We start from the raw sequence: 19,191 nt of genomic DNA, 5'->3' as shown, positions 1-19,191 counted from the left end.
TGGTCTTTAATGCAGGGCCGACAGACAAGTTCCTTACTTTTTCCCCCTTCCACTTTCCTCTTCCATTTTTGCGGTAATGCTACAATTATTTGGTTGTAATTTTGGGTAGAACAGACATTTCCATATGTTTCTGTTAGCTGCATAACTCCACCAGTTCTACCTATGATATCATTTACGAAGATTATACCTTTTTTATCAATGAGTATATTTGAGTTTAACCACAATATTTGTTGCATTGTTTCTGGAGGATTAAATTGAAATTGCAACCAACTTTCTATGGCTTGTTTTAGAAATAGTGATATTTGGGAGATGATTCCCATATCTTACCTTGCTTCAAAGTAGCCTAGCCAAAATTCGACCAAACGTGCAGGCAATTATTTTATAAAGAGTTGGGTTTATGATTAATCTCCTCCACCCATTGAAACCAGTTTCCTATTTCTCTCATGTTCTATTGATTTTCAAGTCAACTGTCTTTCATTGTCCAGTAGCCAAAGGCGCAATCCTAGTCATATTAGCAATCCAGGCTAGTTTTCTTTAGCTCTCCCCTCGCCAAAAAATTCAAAAGGATATTTTCATCTCTGTCTCGTGAAATAGCTTGCATGTGCAGTGCGCTTTTGACAACAGTGTTTTCCTGCTAATTGCATTATGGAACGAACATTTGCACGTAGCTTACTGCCTTGTGCGCATTGCTGCCCTTATCATGTGAATAAATAATATTTTATCAACATTCTACGCTAAACGTTCTGATCTGTTTCATGAGCCTCAGTGCTTTTAAAAAATGTTTAAGGATGTTGCCTAGGCCTGTATGAATTTGGGATCTATCATCCCACAACTGTCCCAGAGTCTGTTTGGAACAGGCTATTTCTTTCCTCACACAGAACGACAAGCTGACAAATAGAATAGGTAAACTTTTCTACTATGGGGGATAGTAGATTGACATTGACTAGTGATTTTGCTGTTCATTACTCCTCTTGTTGACTGAGGAAAAGTAAACGTGGACAGTTATTCTAACATCTTCAAATTGCGCATCACAATTTGGTAAGGACACACACGGTTGCATCCTGGAGTTGCATGTTCTGTTAAGATGAATTACCATAAACTAAATGTGATTTCTGTTATTCTGAGCAAAGTGGGTGAACGCCCTAATGAGGTTAAGCACCCAATGCATATGGGTCCGGTAAATTTCTTAAATGTCTGGTAAATTAAAATGCTGCCATTCAAATGTCCGGAGCCACATTATCCTAACGGAAACCCTGCCAACACATTGAATTGACTTCCCTCATTCTTTCAAATCAAGTATAGGCTTTCAGGATTTGTACAGGTACACATTCCCACATAGGCCACATATACTGAATACATGTTAAACTGTAAATAACCATATCATTAAAACCCTGTAACTTACTGCCTGTAAGAAGCGGAAGGAGAGCAGCAGAGAGCGGTCGGCTCCACCCAGATCTGCGCAGTCACTGTATTCTCCCTCCTCCAGTAAATACTGCCATCCTGTGTAGTCCTCTCCAGTGTAGCCCACCCATCTGTCAAACACATAGGTCACAGGTCAAATCACAGCTAAATACTTCTACCCACACAGCTTGAATAGGAGCCTGAGTGTCAATGATACAGTGATGCTGATAACAGTATCTTAGTGGTGGATATTCCACTTGAGATACTGCCAAGGAATGCCTCTGACAAAAAGCAGTGATATCTTTATTGTTTGATTGATCGTGATGTTTGGGTTTTTTGAGATGTTACACTTGAAATGTTATCAGGCTTACCAACCCTCCCTGTAACACACCACACCAAAGCATGCACGCACACACACTTACATATGAACGCACACATACTTCCGGTTCTGCATGGATCATGTTTGCACAGGGAGGTGAGCTACAGTTGCTCTATATGACAGTACACTACAGTAGAGGTAGCATTCCAGAGTAATCACGACCAGCAGATTGTGAAACTGTTTTCAGCAGAAAGACACACGTTATAAAAACCTTAAATCAAGTATGCAGCTTGGACTCACACTCCACCAATGACCCGTAGCGACAACGCCCCCTTCAGCCCAGCCACAGCTCCCAGACTGGGGGTGTGGTTTCCCAGCTCTCTGCCCCGCCCCTGGAAGAGGGGCTGCTCGAACACCAACAGCTATAAAAAAAAAACTATATCTCATGCACTTTTCAAATTAATTTTCTTCCATTATCATTATAATTAATCATCATCATCATCGGGCAAAGTGATGTGATTATTTAACTGCAGGGTATAGGGGTTTATGCTGTACTTTCACTATTGATAATGTCTTGCTTACCTTAGGATCCAGAGGTCTCCTCACTCGGAGTCCTCTCTGTCAGAGAGACACAGAACACAATGAAACCTAACCTTGATGAGAACAAGGCTCAGTCGTATACAGTGCCTTGCAAAAGTATTCAGACCCCTTGGATTTATTCACATTTTATTGTGTTACAGTGGAATTCAAATGGATTTAATTAACAATCTACATTTACATTTTACATTTTAGTCATTTAGCAGACGCTCTTATCCAGAGCGACTTACAGTTAGTGAGTGCATACATTATTTGTTTCTTTTTTTTCATACTGGCCCCCCGTGGGAATCGAACCCACAACCCTGAGCTACATCCCTGCCGGCCATTCCCTCCCCTACCCTGGACGACGCTGGGCCAATTGTGCGCCGCTCCATGGGTCTACACAAAATACTCTAATGTCAAAGTGTAAGAAATGTTTTATATTTTTTAAAGATAAATAAAACATTCTGAACTAAAATATAGTTGTTGCATAAATATTCAGCCCCTTTGTTTAGGCAAGCCTAAATTAGTTCAGGAGTAAAATGTGGCTTAACAAATCCCATAATATGGACTCACTGTGTGAAATAATAGGGGTTGACATGATTCTTGAATGACTAACCCTTCCTCTGTCCCCCATACATACAACATCTGTAAGATCCCTCAGTCAAGTATTGAATTTCAAGCACAGATTCAACTACAAAGACCAGGGAGCTTTTCAAAACCCTAATAAATAAGGGCAGTGATTGGCAGATGGGTAACAATAACAAGTCAGACATTGAATATCTCCTGAAGCATTGTCAGGTTAATAATTATGCTGTGGATTATGTATTAAACCCCCAGACACATCAAAGATACAGTTGTCCTTCTGAACTGAGATGCAGGACAGGAATGAAACTGTTCAGAGATATTACCATGAGACCATTGGTGATTTTAAAACAGCTACAGAGTTAAATGGCTGTGATGGGAGAAAACTGAGGATGGATCAACAACATTGTAGTGACTTCACAATAATGACCTAAATTACAGTGAAAAGAAGAATACAAATATACAGAATACAAATATTCCAAAAGATGCAAAAACACAGCAAAGGAATACCATTTTTGGCCTAAATGCAAAGCCTTGTTTGGGGCAAATCCCACACAACACATGACTGAGTAACTGCCTCCTTATTTTCAAGTATGGTGGTGGCTGCATCATGCATGGTATGGGTATGCTTGACATCGGCAAATACTGGAGAGTTTTTCAGGCAAAATCCTAGAGGAAAAACGTCTTCAATCTGCTTTACACGAGACTGGGAGAGGAATTCATCTTTCAGCAGGACAATAACCTACAACACAAGGCCAAATCTACAGTGGAGTTGGTTACCAAGAAGACAGTGAATGTTCCTGAGTGGACAAGTTACAATCTGCTTGAAGATCTATGGCAAGACTTGAAAATTGCTGTCTAGCCATGATCCCAAATACCTTGACAGAGCTTGAAGACTTTTGAAAATAATAATAGGCAAATATTGCACAATACACTTACCCAAAATTAATAATTAATTAATTAATTATTAAAAAATTAATATGCCATTTAGCAGACGCTTTTATCCAAAGCGACTTACAGTCATGCGTGCATACATTTTTGTGTATGGGTGGTCCCGGGGATCGAACCCACTACCTTGGCGTTACAAGCGCTGTGCTCTACCAGCTGAGCTACAGAGGACCACAAAAGACTCACAGCTGTAATAGATGGCAGATGTGTTTCAAACATGTGTTGAATTAGGGAGCTGAACACTTATGCAACCAATATATCTTACTTATTTAATGTTTATTAACCTTTAAAAAATGTTCAAATTTTTCTTCCACTTTGACATAATATTTTGTAATTGGTTGTTGATCATTGCTAGATAGCCATTTTCAAGTCTTGCCATAGATTTCTTCAAGACGATTTAAGTCAAAACTGTAACTAGGCCACTCAGGAACATTCAATGTCGTCTTGGTAAGCAACTTGAGTGTATATTTGTATTTGTATTTATTATGGATCCCCAAAATAAATACAAATACATGGATCCCCATTTCTCTTCCTGGGGTCCAGCAAAATTAAGGCAGTTTATACAATTATAAAAACATTACAATACATTCACAACAGATTTCACAACACATTAAGTGTGCACCCTCAGGCCACTACTCTACTACCAGATATCTACAACACAAAATCCATGTGTACGTGTGTGTATAGTGCGTATGGTATCGTGTGTGTGTATGCATTTGTCTGTGCTTGTGTCTCTTCACAGTCCCCGCTGTTCCATAAGGTGTATTTGTATCTGTTTTTAAAAATCTGATTCTACTACTTGCATCAGTTACTTGATGTGGAATAGAGTTCCATGTAGTCATGGCTCTATGTAGTACTGTGCGCCTCCCATAGTCTGTTCTGGACTTGGGGACTGTGAAGAGACCTCTGGTGGCATGTCTTGTGGGGTATGCATGGGTGCCCGAGCTGTGTGCCAGTAGTTCAAACAGACAGCTCGGTGCATTTAACATGTCAATACCTCTCACAAATATGACATGCATATTATTAATGTTAGCTCTCTGTGTACATCCAAGGGCCAGCTGTGCTGCCCTGTTCTGAGCTAATTGCAATTTTCTTAAGTCCCTCTTTGGCACCTGACCACACGACTGAACAGTAGTCCAGGTGCGACAAAACTAGGGCCTGTAGGACCTGCCTTGTTGATAGTGCTGTTAAGAAGGCAGATCAGCACTTTATTATGGACAGACTTCTCCCCATTTTAGCTACTGTTGTATCAATATGTTTTGACCATGACAGTTTACAATCCAGGGTTACTCCAAGCAGTTTAGTCACCTCAACTTGCTCAAATTCCACATTATTCATTACAATATTTAATTGAGGTTTAGGTTTTAGTGAAGGATTTGTCCGAAATACAATGCTTTTATTTTAAAAAAATATTTAGGACTAACTTATTCCTTGCCACCCATTCTGAAACTAACTGCAGCTCTTTGTTAAGTGTTGCAGTCATTTCAGTCGCTGATGTGTATAGTGTTGAGTCATCCACATACATAGACACACTGGCTTTACTCAAATGTCGTTAGTAAAGATTGAAAAAAGTAAGAGGCCTAGACAGCTGCCCTGGGGAATTCCTGATTCTACCTGGAATATGTTAGAGAGGCTTCCATTAAAGAACACCCTCTGTGTTCTGTTAGACAGGTAACTCTTTATACACAAAACAGCAGGGGGTGTAAAGCCATAACACACAGTGCATTCGGAAAGTATTCAGACCCCTTGACTTTCTCCACATTTTGTTACATTACAGCCTTATTCCCCCAAAAAATTGCATCTCATCAATCTACACACAATAACCCATAATGACAAAGCAAAAACAGTTTTTTAGAAATGTTTGCAAATGTATAACAAATAAAAACGGAAATATCACATTTACATAAGTATTCAGACCCTTCACTCCGTACTTTGTTGAAGCACCTTTGGCAGCGATTACAGCCTCTTGGGTATGATGCTACAAACTTGGCACACCTGTATTTGGGGAGTTTCTCCCATTCTTCTCTGCAGATCCTCTCAAGCTCTGTCAGGTTGGATAGGGAGTGTCGCTGCACAGCTATTTTCAGGTCTCTCCAGAGATGTTTGATCGGGTTCAAGTCCGGGCTCTGGTTGTGCCACTCAAGGACATTCAGAGACTTGTACCGATGCCACTCCTGCGTTGTCTTGGCTGTGTGCTTAGGGTCGTTGTCCTGTTGGAAGGTGAACTTTCGTCCCAGTCTGAGGTCCTGAGCGCTCTGGAGCAGGTTTTCATCAAGGATCTGTCTGTACTTTCCCCATTCATCTTTCCCTCGATCCCGACTAATCTCCCAGTCCCTGGTGTTGAAAACCATCCCCACAGCATGATGCTGCCACTGGAGCAGGTTATCAAGGAATTTTGAGTCTCATAGCAAAGGGTCTGAATACTTATGTAAATAAGGTATCAAAATATATATTTTATTTATTTTGTATAAATTTGCAAAAAAATCTAAAAACATGTTTTGGATTTATCATTATGAGATATTGTGTGTAGATTGATGAGGAAAAAAAACAATTTAATCCATTTTAGAATAAGGCTGTAACGTAACAAAATGGTGAAAAAGTCAAGGGGTCTAAATACTTCCCGAATGCACTGTGTCTTCCAACGCCCCTGGGATAATGTACATTTGCTGAAGCATTTAGACAACTCAGCGACACAATGGTAGGGATTAACTGAGCTTGGCTTGGGTCATTGATAAGTCATTGTCTCAACGCAGCCTTATAATGCTGTGAAACAATCCAGGAACCCAAATGATTTGGGTGGATCCCATCCTCCTTATAAAACGAGCTTTGTTTCCAGAAGATATCAAAATAGTCAATAAATGTTACACCCACAGAGCTGCAATAGTCTCATAGCCAGTTATAGAGGGCTAAAAGTCTGCTGAAACGTTCAATGCCACGATTTAGGGAGAGAGAGGGCCATTATGGAGCGTTTGTTGGTGTCAAGCAGTGACCCAATCAGTTCTTTAAAATCCATCTTCAAAAACTATCAAAGAGCACAAGTACAGGACATCAATAAGCTGCCCTTCATAATTTCATTGAATCCCACATGAACTATGATAGACTCAATTTCCTGATGCTTGTTTAAAATGTTTGTGAGCAGCTTATTGATGTCCTGTACTCTTGCTCTTAGATAGCACAACGTTTTTGCTCCAGGAACTGAGACATTTCTCAGCATTGAACTGCCCAACACAACGGTCGGTGAAGGGAATGGAGAAATCCGCCCATTCCTACCCCTCATACAATTCATTGAACCTTTCACGGGTCCACGAGAATCAGTATAGCGTACGCCCGCTGCTCCCGGCAACAGGTCCAGACCTCCCACAGCAGGCAGTGCCCCGTCAGATCCAGAGAGAGGGAAAGGAGCTGAACTCGACAACGAAGCCGGTGCTGGAGACAGCGTAGTTGGAGTCAGCACCGCCGTCGCAGACACAGGCAATCCCAGCGATGAAGGCGCAGGTAGATCAGGCACCAGCGCAGTGAAACTATTCCTTATATATTTGGCCTTGTGTTTTAGGTTATTGTCCTGCTAAAAGGTGAATTTGTCTCCCAGTGTCTGTTGGAAAGCAGACTGAACCAGGTTTTCCTCTAGGATTTTGCTTGTGCTTAGCTCTATTCCGTTTCTTTTTATCCTCAAAAACTCCCTAATCCTTGCCGATGACAAGCATGCCCATAACATGATGCAGCCACCACCATGCTTGAAAATATGAAGAGTAGTACTCAGTGATGTGTTGTATTTGCTCCAAACATAACACTTTGTATTCAGGACATAAAGTTAATTTCTTTGCCACATTTTTTGCAGTTTTAGATTAGTGCCTTACTGCAAACAGGGTTCATGTTTTGGAATATATGATCCATCCTCAGTTTTCTTCTATCAAAGCCATTAAACTCTGTAACTGTTTTAAAGTCACCATTGTCCTCATGGTGAAATCCCTGAGCGGTTGCCTTCCTCTCCAGCAACTAAGTTAGGAAGGATGCCAGTATCTTTGTAGTGACTGGGCATATTGATACACCATCCAAAGTGTAATTAATAACTTCACCATGCTCAAAGGGATATTCAATGTCTGCCTTTTTTTTTTACCCTTCTACTAATAGGTGCCCTTCCTTGCGAGGAAAACCTCCCTAGTCTTTGTGGTTGAATCTGTGTTTGAAATTCACTGCTCGACTGAGGGACATGACAGATAATTGTATGTGTGCGGTACAGAGATGAGGTAGTCTTTAAAAAATCAATTTTAAACACTAGTCCATGCAATTTATTATGTGACTTTTTAAGCAGAATTTTACTCCTGAACTTATTTAGGCTTGTCATACTTATTGAATACTTCTTGACTCAAGACATTTCAGCTTTTCATTTTTAATTAATTTGTTTTTTTTAATCACTGACATTATGGGGTATTGTGTGTAGGCCAGTGACACAAAATATCAATTTAATCCATTTTAAATTCAGGCTGTAACACACAATTTTTTTGGAAAAAGTTAAGGGGTGTGAATACTTTCTGAAGGCACTGTATATTTCTGAGAGATGTTGAAACATAGCCTATTACATTGAAGAAATCCTATGGGCAAATTCTACCCGGCTAAAACGATGGGCCAATTCCAATGTCAAAATCAAATATAAATTCCTTTCCTGCGTGGATAGCATTGAAATGGAATTGAGCCCAACCCCGACCACAGCCAAGCAGTGTCAGCCACCTCGGAGTGATGTCACCTTGGTGAAACCTTACCATTCTGAGGGGTCTCAGTGACCTCACAGCGGTGACCTGGGGATGACCTGCGCCAGATGTTGGGGAGCCACCTGCTTCCATAACTGCATAGTTCCCATGGAAACCAGGGTTGTCATAGGCAAGCCAACTAAGGTGGAAAAACATGATCAAGGCATTATAATCTAATCTCTCTTGTTTGCTATTCAGATGCTTTTGCTACAAGCATCTGGTGTATTTGACATTGTTTTCAAGTTACAGGTAAACATTATCAATTTATGTCAGTGGAGGCTCCTCAGAGGAGGAAGGGGAGGACCATCCTACTCAGTGTATTTCAGAAACATTTTAAATAATGAAACATTAAAAAAGTTATCCTTTTTAGATAAAATTATACTAAATATATTCATGTCACCAAATACCTGATTAAAACACAATGTTTTTCAATGAAGGTCAACAGTAGTCTCAACAACACATTCTAGGCTAGCACCATTGTGTAGCCAGAGGACAGCCATTTCCCCTCCTCCTCTGGCTACATTGACTTCAATACAAAACCTAGGAGTCTTGTAGGCCTTACCCCCTTCCATAGCCCTACATGGTAATTATGACCACTTCCGGAGGACGTCCTCCAACCAATCATAGCTTTTGCAATATGAACTGACATGTTGCCCATCCAGTCATAGGATTAGGATCAGAGAACGAACCTAGTGTGGTGTATTGGGGTTGTGCCACAGAGCATTTTGGGGTTTCTATGTGTTGAGAAGCTTGGTGAGTTGGTGACATATTGGATAGAGATTGAGAGTGAAGCATTAGTTGAGCATAGTTGAGCATTTTTAGGATATCATTCAATTAAAATTAGTTTATTCAAACTACAGGAGACGGAGGAGGTAGATTATATATTGTTTTATTGGTTTTAGAACTTTATTTTTGTGTGGAGTTAGCAAGGCAAATTGAAATAAATTGCACTAACTTAGGTATCAAGTAGCTAGCTACCAGAGTTCAGTTTTCTCCGCCAGAATGGCTAGCTAATGCTAACAAAAATGTTGTGGATTTTTTGTTGAAGAACCCCTTTCATTGCCCACATCAGATTCAAGCTGTAATGGACGAACGTCTGCATATTCAAATTGTGCAACAACAACAAGAAGGTAAGAAGAAACAGGGTCACAAGCAGCTTATCGGCAAGAGTTGGCTTTTACTTAAGGGCACGATGAGCAGGAAAGTTCAGATAACAAGGGCAACTACAAGGAGCTTGCAGAGATAATTGCACATTACGATGCTTTACTTGCTGAGCATATGGAACTTCCTCATGTCTTCTCTGGGATGTCGAAATCAATTCAGAATGATTTGATTGCTTCCATCGCATCATCCAATAAAAGTGAGATTAAAAAGCGAGCTTGACTCCGGACAGACACAAATAAAAACTCATTACATAAATGTTGCAGCAGCCTAGGCTACACCTAAACATTAGAAATCTGACATGCTGTATGGGATGAAAACCAGATGATTTTTCAGTCTGATCAACTGTAGGCTACTAATATAGCAGCTGCATACAGCCTATGCACCCTGTCCATCTGGTCAGGGTAAACTAATTGGTAACGTTAAGTATTTATAGTCCATTTGTGTGTCAGGAGAAAATGTGAATGTGATCAAATTTGGTTTATATTCAAACTTGGGCTGGCTAGGCTGCCTATACCTTTTCAATCCAAAATGATTAACTGGAATTAATCAATCAACATAATAGTGATGACATAGACTGTGAGTAAATGTTTAATTAGGCCTACAATATGATGTACTGTTTTATATTTTGTTTTATATGTAATGTAAGTGTTTTAATATGTTTGGACCCCAGGAAGAGCTAATGGGGATCCCTAATAAATACAAATACAAATACAGTTGCATAGGCCTGCATGATGCAAACATGCATTAAGCAAGCTCAGCCCTGTGAGTTCTATTGTCCATCCATGTTGTCTCTCTGTCTGGGTAGAGGAAACCCCCCTATTAGTCTAGTCTAAATGTATAAGGTTGCTGCAGTTTGACAGGGTTCTCATCCTCCCCAGGGCCAGGAGTTTTTTTACAGGAGTTTTTTTAAACTATGTGATCTGATTCGAAAAACTGGTCCCATCATAGCCCGTATAAAACCTTTTTAATCACTGTCATACCCTATAGGGTCTGGAGTTTTCCTGGTTAGTTTACCAGATAAGGAAAAACTCCAGATCCAAGGGGGGAAACATTTCCACACCACTCTGGGACCTATTGTGCCACCAGTCTGCTCGCAGTTGTCAGTTATCGTCAGGTATGTGGATGATCAGAGCTTTATTCAGGAACGTTTCTTGGGCTACTTTGATGTGTCAAGTGGGAGAAATTCGCAGTCTGTGTTCAACTTTGTGAATTCTGAGATGTCGGAGTTTAACTTCATGGAGAAACTTGTTGCCCAAACCTATGATGGCGCTGCTGTAACAGAATGTATCTGCTATTTATATTTACAAGTCCTTTCCTGTTCCTGATTAAGAGGTGATGACCTCTCCACTCCACTACCATTGTCAACTCTCTCCTGACATTAACTGAAGCCATGTTTCATGTGCCCTCTCATCCACTGGCACATTGAATGTTTCCTCTTCAAGCACTGTGAGTAGACCTGTCAATTTTTTGTCATTATTGTATGTAGAGTCAATCACATACACAAACACAATCATATTATTACACATCAATGATTATACTCCTTGCTTGGACAAACAAATTCTTAGCTCTTTTGTCTAACTGTGTAGTGTGTTGTGTTATTGTTTTTTGTCTTCCCAGTCAAATCATGTCCTGCCCTCAGTGGAAGAGTTGAGCTTTTCTCCAACACCATCCATCCATGATGGTCCTGCACTGAAGCCTATGAACACCTCAACCCCTGTCCTGCACTGAAGTCAAGCCTCTGAACACCTTAACTCATTACATTTACATTTACGTCATTTAGCAGACGCTCTTATCCAGAGCGACTTACAGTTAGTGCATACATTATTATTTGTAATTTTCATACCCCATGGGAATCGAACCCACAACCCTGGCGTTGCAAACGTCATGCTCTACCAACTGAGCTACCTCCCTGCTACAGCAGAGCCTGGATTCGAACCAGGATCTCTAGTGGCACAGCTAGCACTGCGATGCAGTGCCTTAGACCACTGCGCCACTCGGGAGACACAACTCATGCCTCATACCCTCATTCAATCACTGCTGTGATCCCTTCCCAACACTCTAAGTAGCCCTCTCACTCCCATTCCCCATTATATTGTACTATAAATGTCTTTATTAAATGCTTTAGGTTAAAATAATTAGTCCGACGGGTTTTAAAACACGGTTTGTTGTCTCCATGCGGTCCGCGCCTATGTGGGTCTCCCATCCTCCTCAATGTTCAAAGTCACCAGCCTCTACTGATTTATGTGGCATCGCATTTATGGAGGCTTCTAAGTTCATTGCTTAATGCATGAACTGTATGAATGCATGATCAAACACCAATACTTGGGATATACACTGAGTATACAAAACATTAAGAACACATGCTCTTTCCATGACATAGACTGACCAGGTGAATCCAGGTGAAAGCTATGATCCCTTATTGATGTCACTTGTTAAATCCATTTCAATCAGTGTTTATGAAGGGGAGGATACAAGTTAAATAATTATTTTTAAGCCTTGAGACAATTGAGACATGAATTGTGTATGTGTGCCATTCAGAGGGTGAATGGGCAAGACAAAAGATTTAAGTGCCTTTGAACGGGGTATGGTAGTAGGTGCCAGGCGCACCGGTTTGTGTCAAGAACTGCACCGCTGCTGGGTTTTTCATGCTCAACAGTTTCCCGTGAATATCAACAATGGTCCACGACCCAAAGGACATCCAGCTAACTTCACACAACTGTGGGAAGCATTGGAGTGAACATGGGCCAGCATCCCTGTGGAACGCTTTCGACACCTTGTAGAGTCCGTGCCCCGACGAATTGAGGCTGTTCTGAGGGCAAAAGGGGGGGGGGTTGCAACTCATTATTAGGAAGGTGTTCCTAATGTTTGGTATACTCAGTGTACATTGAGAACTCTCACACTGTATATACAGTGCATTCGGAAAGTATTCAGACCCCTCCATTTTTCCACATTTTGTTACGTTACAGCCTTATTTTAAAATGGATGAAATAATATTTTTCCCCTCATCAATCTACACACAATACCCCATAATGACAAGGCGAAAACAGGTTTTTAGAAATGTTTGCACATTTATTAAAAGTAAAAAAACAGAAATAGTTTATTTACATACGTTTTCAGACCCTTTGCTATGAGACTTGAAATTGAGCTCAGGTGCATCCTGTTTCCATTGATCATCCTTGAGATGTTTTTACAACTTGATTGGAGTTCACTTTTGGTAAATTCAATTGATTGGACATGATTTGGAAAGGCACACCCCTGTCTATATAAGGTCCTATTTAAGCAAAAACCAAGCCATGAGGTCGAAGGAATTGTCCGTAGAGCTACGAGACAGGATTGTGTCGAGGCACAGATCTGGGGAAGGGTACCAAAACATTTCTGCAGCATTGAAGGTCCCCAAGAACACAGTGGCCCCCATCATTCTTAAATGGAAGAAGTTTGGAACCACCAAGACTCTTCCTAGAGCTGGCCGCCTGGCCAAACTGAGCAATCGGGGGAGAAGGGCCTTGGTCAGGGAGGTGACCAAGAACCCGATGGTCACTCTGACAGAGCTCCAGAGTTCCTCTGTGGAAATGGGAGAACCTTCCAGAAGGACAACCATCTTTGCAGCACTCCACCAATCAGGCCTTTATGGTAGAGTGGCCAGACAGAAGCCACTCCTCAGTAAAAGGCACATGACAGCCTGCTTGGAGTCAAAAGGCACCTAAAGGACTCTCAGACCATGAGGAACAAGATCCTCTGGTCTGATGAAACCAAGATTGAACTCTTTGGCCTGAATGCCAAGCGTCACTTCTGGAGGAAACCAGGCACCGCTCATCACCTGGCCAATACCATCCCTACGGTGAAGCATGGTGGTGGCAGCATCATGCTGTGGGGATGGTTTTCAACACCAGGGACTGGGAGATTAGTCGGGATCGAGGGAAAGATGAATGGGGAAAGTACAGACAGATCCTTGATGAAAACCTGCTCCAGAGCGCTCAGGACCTCAGACTGGGGCGAAGGTTCACCTTCCAACATGACAACAACTCTAAGCACACAGCAAAGACAACGCAGGAGTGGCTTCATGACAAGTCTCTGAATGTCCTTGAGTGGCCCAGCCAGAGCCCGGACTTGAACCCGATCGAACATCTGTGGAGAGACCTGAAAATAGCTGCGCAGCGACGCTCCCCATCCAACTTGACAGAGCTTGAGAGGATCTGCAGAGAAAAATGGGAGAACCTCCCCAAATACAGGTGTGCCAGGCTTGTAGCATCTTACCCAAGAAGACTCAAGGTTGTAATCGCTGCCAAAGGTGCTTCAACAAAGTACTGATTAAAGGGTCTGAATACTTATGTAAATGTGATATTTCCATTTTTTATTTGTAATACATGTGCAAAAACCTGTTTTTGCTTTGTCATTATGGGGTATTGTGTGTAGATTGATGAGGGGAAAAAACAATTTCATGCATTTTAGAATAAGGCTGTAACGTAACAAAATGTGGAAAAAGTCAAGAGGTCTGAATACTTTCCGAATGCACTGTATACAGTACATTTTCACTCTTCTTTTTTTTGGAAGATGCTTCATTATTTGCCAGGAAAACTATAAAAAAAGAGTACATTTTACATTTACATTTTAGTCATTTAGCAGACGCTCTTATCCAGAGCGACTTACAGGAGCAATTAGGGTTAAGTGCCTTGCTTAAGGGCACATTGACAGATTTTTCACCTAGTCGGCTCGGGGATTAGAACCAGCGACCTTTCGGTTACTGGCACAACGCTCTTACCCACTAAGCTACCTGCGAGTAATGATGAGTAGAATTCATTTTCTTATTTGCTTATTGTACCATGTTAGATTTTTTTGAAGACCTCGACATTGTTGTTGCTATTTTTTGTGTGCTTTGTGTATATGTTGTATTGTGTTACGCTGTTTTTGGTGATTGTGTGTGTGTTTTGTGTATATGTGGTATGTTGTTGTTGGTGACTGTGATATATTTAAAATAGAAAATAACATGATTGAAAGAAACAACAATACTTTGTCCAAAGTCATACAGTCAGTGTCACTAATCTCCACTACAATAGAAACCCCTTTATCTTCTCTGTGAGAGAAAAAACATTGTATTGAAAATCTGTTACTATGGAACAACTAAGATGTCTTGACCTTTTAATGTTTCATTCTGCTTCAATGCAGAAGGTGCAGTGGGTGGTAGTTGAACAATATATAACTATTTTAATGGACGCCAGACAATGTTGACAAAGACGTATAATCTTGTAAAAACTGCTAATGGCCTGGCATAAATCCTGGCATGCTTCCAAAACATTTAATGTTTGCTGTTGTTGGTTCATCAATCTGTCAGAATTATCAGAGGCTGCTGCATCATACTATGGCAGTCAAATTCCGATCCTAAATGTGGCTTTCTTCTACCGTAAATGTGGGTGTGTTTGTGAAGTTTTACAGAGTCTTTATTGAGGAGTTACCTCAATAACTAGGCTACCTCACTACCTCCACCCTGAAGTGAGTCATGCGAAAACTTCATTTCAAAGTGTTCATTCCTGAACTGGACAGGGCGTCACTTCTACTTGTATATTAGCACCCTATTCTCTTAAACATTCCTGTAATACCCAATGTTTGTGCTTTATAAACACACCTGAAAAGAATACTTTGAGCAGGAAATTGACTTTCCTAGCAGGTGCATGCTAGCAGCTGGAGCTCAATGACTCAGCAGAGAACAATCCACCCAAATTCAGTTGAAACAATTAGACGCCGGTTGGCAAGGACACATCTCCTCAATTAGTAATTTCCCCCGTTGTTTTAGCAATGATGGCGCTTCCTATTTTAGTCTATTTAGCCTGTAGCTACTGAAGCTCACCCTCACACAATGGCAGTGAGTTCCTCTACACAGTTACAGTTACCACTAACTGGCTAGGAATAGGATAGGGCTCCTCACCAGCCAGACTTAACAGTCAGGTTTGACAGGTGGATAGGTCCACCACGTGTTCCCAAGATGTCCACTTCCGAGTGGAGATGCTCCGTGGCTCCTCCTGGCGCTCCGATCGGAAGCAGATGAATTTCTGGAGTGCCGTCATCCTGAACGGTGAGAGACACACAACAACATTCCCTCAACATGTGGAGACATTCCTCTACACACCGCTCTATCAATCCTGCTCTATCAGGCCCCACTATAATGCCTAAGGCTGAGAGGGGAAGATAGAGGGGAAGAGAGAGTAAGAGAGAGAGAAAGTCAGAGAAATAGAGGAGAGAATGAAAGAAGGAGGATTAGACAGAGAGACCCTGGCCCTCTGCCAAAGCTTCAGTGTCCTTCCAGCTGCGTGCTTTTCTGCATTTTACCCCTGTTGTATCCTTTGAGACTACAGCATGGCTACACTGTTCACTTTACAACTGGTCTCTATTCTATTTGTAACAGGGACAGGTTAGTTGAAAACGACAGAAAATCCTATTCAAGCCATGCCATTTAGATGGAGAGGATTAATTAATACAATTTATGATTGACTGAGACCGGAGGCAACTGGTAGGTCTAAATAACTGAACCATTGTCTCCCAATAGAAATGTTGGAGAGAAATCACTAATGGCACATGGCAATGTAATTTAATGGTAATAAATATACCCACCTTTACTAGTCTTCTTATGGAGCCGATGGTGATGGTGGTGGGCTTGTTCTCTGTCCCCTGGCTGACCTGCTGCTGGCCTGGTTGGTGGCTCAGTACAGTCTCCCCTTCCTCCAGCAGCACCCAGGGGCCCCGGAACCCCGGCTCCAGGTACAGCAGCCAGCTACGACACACACACACACACACACACACTGTGTGAGCACCCACTTCGATCTCGCTCTCACACACACGCATTCACACTCTCATTCTCTCTCACCCACTAGTACAAAAAGAGACGCCAGCCACCAACTGACTGCACAGAGCACACACAAACAGAGCAGGGTCATTGCTATGGAAACCTTGGTGACAGGGCCTAGAATTCAAAGACCCCCCCCCCCTCCCTCAACCCCTACCAGTACACACACACACCCAACACAATAACTATAACAGTTGGTGATTAAAGTTATATGTCGAAGAGAAGATTACAGCACTGTGCTGACAGTAATGGAAATCAATTGGGCTCTCACAAATGTTTTTTTCTTCTGTTGAAATATTAAAAGCTGCTTACTCATGCCCCTGAACGACAGGCCCAGAGCACACAGTAGGGGGCATTGGGAAACCCAGCAGAGTCCTTCAATAGTTCAATATCCCTGCTGAGACCTGACCAGAACACTGCCTTTTATCTGGGGATAAACTTGCCAATATTGTGGATTCTGAAAATAACACGGCGTTGTGATGTATGCAGTGTAAACAACACTATTGTGTGTGTGTGTGTGTGTGTGTGTGTCGCCAGTAGCCCATAAACAAGTATTTTCAGGGACTTTTTCCCATGTTAATCATTGTCCCCTTCCATAAATAATCTATGTGGATGGTCAGGAACTGCTTTGAATCGGTAGCAATCTGTCTATTTTGACTCAGACAGTCAGGGTTCTCTTAAAAGGCTTAGGCTGCTTTCACTGATTATACATCCACCATGAGAGACAGAGATCAATAGCTCCTGATAGGATAGGCTGCTGGGGATGAGGCCCAAGGAGGGAGGAAGCATCTCACGAGAAAATCTATTCCCTCATAATTAGCATGTAGGGGAAAGTATTTGTGGCTCACACCTTCACTGATGAACTTGAACTGAATTCAAAACTTTGAATGACCAACACTCTGGGCATCCACTAGGAGTTTGCTGAGTCAGGTAGTTGAAAATCTGTCAAACTTGAATAAGTCAACCTGTAAAGTAGCCCTTGTACTGCAAATCAAAACTAGTTTGGGGAAGAACTAAACGGTCCTTCACATTACTTCCTCTGTGGACCGTAGAGGGAACAATGGGACGCCAGTCGGTCGGTTAACCTAAGAAGTGGATGGGGGAGAACACAGAAGCACAACAACGCAGCTGCAACGTGATTCGCTTCCTCTCTCTCCACCACTCTTGTGGACGGGGGAGAGAGCTCCCACTCACATGGTCTGAAAGCTGCTTTGCCTTTCCCACTTTTTGTTTGGGAATGACGGTTTGGTGTAAATAATACAACAGGACTAGAGCTCTGAAAGGGGGGCTGAGCCAATGTACTAGTACACAAATGGAAGGTGGGTCCATCCATTAAGCATGAGATATTGCGTAAGGCACCAAACTTTCGCTAGTGATGCCGCGCAGAGTCGAGCGAGCCTGCCTTTGCGTGAGTCGTTTGACAAAAAGCACACGGCGGCAGAACATGTTCGCAAGACTGAAGGTTTCTCGTTCTGCATCCATTAAATATGAGAGCAGTCTTACAGCATAGCGCACAGCTGCCAGACTTCTCTGTACGTAAATCTGCTTTGCCCCTGGCAGAGAGGCACAGAGACACACTGTCATGTGCATTAGTTAAACCTAGTGCAGCATGATATGAATATTAACAACTAAACTTATTGCTAGTATATATGAATACTTTTGAGCTTTTCCATCATGAAATATAAATGGAACCACCGCAGTAGTAAGATGATATGGAGCTGATAGTACATTGATGTACAGTGTTTTTCCTATATTCATTTAGCACTGGCGCACTACCGCACCAGTGCAGTGACGGCAGTGTTCGTGTGGCTTATTACGCAACCCTTATGACTAATTGTGCCGCCTCACAATGTGATTGGGGCAGAAAGCAGCTTGTGGCATCACATTAAAAGAAGGTCTGGCGAGGGTAGATTAATCAGCAGACATGCCTATTCAATGGGAGTGAAAAGCGATAAATGACCCAATCACTGTCTGTCACCACCAGCCCAGGAGATTAACCCCCCCCCCCACACACACACACACAGTGGGAAGGAACATTATGGGGGCTCAGAGGAATCACGATTTAAACAAAATGTTCTGATTTTGTCTCTTTTTCCATAAGAGTGCATGAGTAAGACAGGGAGGGGATGAGACATGGGTAGTAGTTCAAAGCAGAGGATGACGCTACAGAAGGGCTGGCTCATTCTGATCCAGGTGGGCTATTTTACAGGGGACTTCTACAAGTTTGACAGATTTTCAACTACCTGCTTCAACAAACTCTAGGCCTTGGTCCGTAAGAACCACTTCTGGAAGCCCAGACAGTTGGTCATTCAAAGATGTATATACAACCTCATAAAGAGCATCTTTCCTGTTTTTAGTGAGCAACCTTAAAAGAAGTCCACTTGCTCTAAAGGTCCTCTTACCATCCTCCCAGGACTCGCACCGAGGCACCCTGCAGAAACACCATCCCAGAATCCTCCTGGTCTGTGTGGATCTCCCACATATCCCCAGAGAATGTCACACCATCATAGATGTTCATCTGAAGAAACAGAGAGGAAGTCATTAGGAAACAGTAGAGAGCAACATGTACGCTATATTGAAAAATAGATGGTCTGACAGACGACCTCCGCAAATGA

The 19,191-nt window shown here is 42.0% G+C and overlaps 1 protein-coding gene across 1 annotated transcript in view; it reads right to left on the bottom strand.

Annotated features, from left to right (window-relative positions):
* The window catches only part of LOC121550181, an 84,821-nt gene that overhangs the window by 21,596 nt on the left and 44,034 nt on the right, over positions 1-19,191 (bottom strand). The window contains exons 6-12 of the mRNA XM_041862308.1: positions 18,979-19,094; positions 16,345-16,504; positions 15,662-15,801; positions 8,590-8,716; positions 2,303-2,338; positions 2,021-2,142; positions 1,403-1,532 (exon numbers count right to left, since the gene is read on the bottom strand). Coding sequence (XP_041718242.1) covers positions 1,403-1,532; positions 2,021-2,142; positions 2,303-2,338; positions 8,590-8,716; positions 15,662-15,801; positions 16,345-16,504; positions 18,979-19,094 — 831 coding nt within the window. The remainder of the gene's footprint in view (positions 1-1,402; positions 1,533-2,020; positions 2,143-2,302; positions 2,339-8,589; positions 8,717-15,661; positions 15,802-16,344; positions 16,505-18,978; positions 19,095-19,191) is intronic.

This window comes from Coregonus clupeaformis, chromosome 35 (genome assembly GCF_020615455.1).
Source record: "Coregonus clupeaformis isolate EN_2021a chromosome 35, ASM2061545v1, whole genome shotgun sequence".
Taxonomy (NCBI): Eukaryota; Metazoa; Chordata; class Actinopteri; order Salmoniformes; family Salmonidae; genus Coregonus; species Coregonus clupeaformis.
The sequence above is the reverse complement of the archived record's forward strand: the minus strand, read 5'-3'. Positions and strand labels throughout refer to the sequence as shown.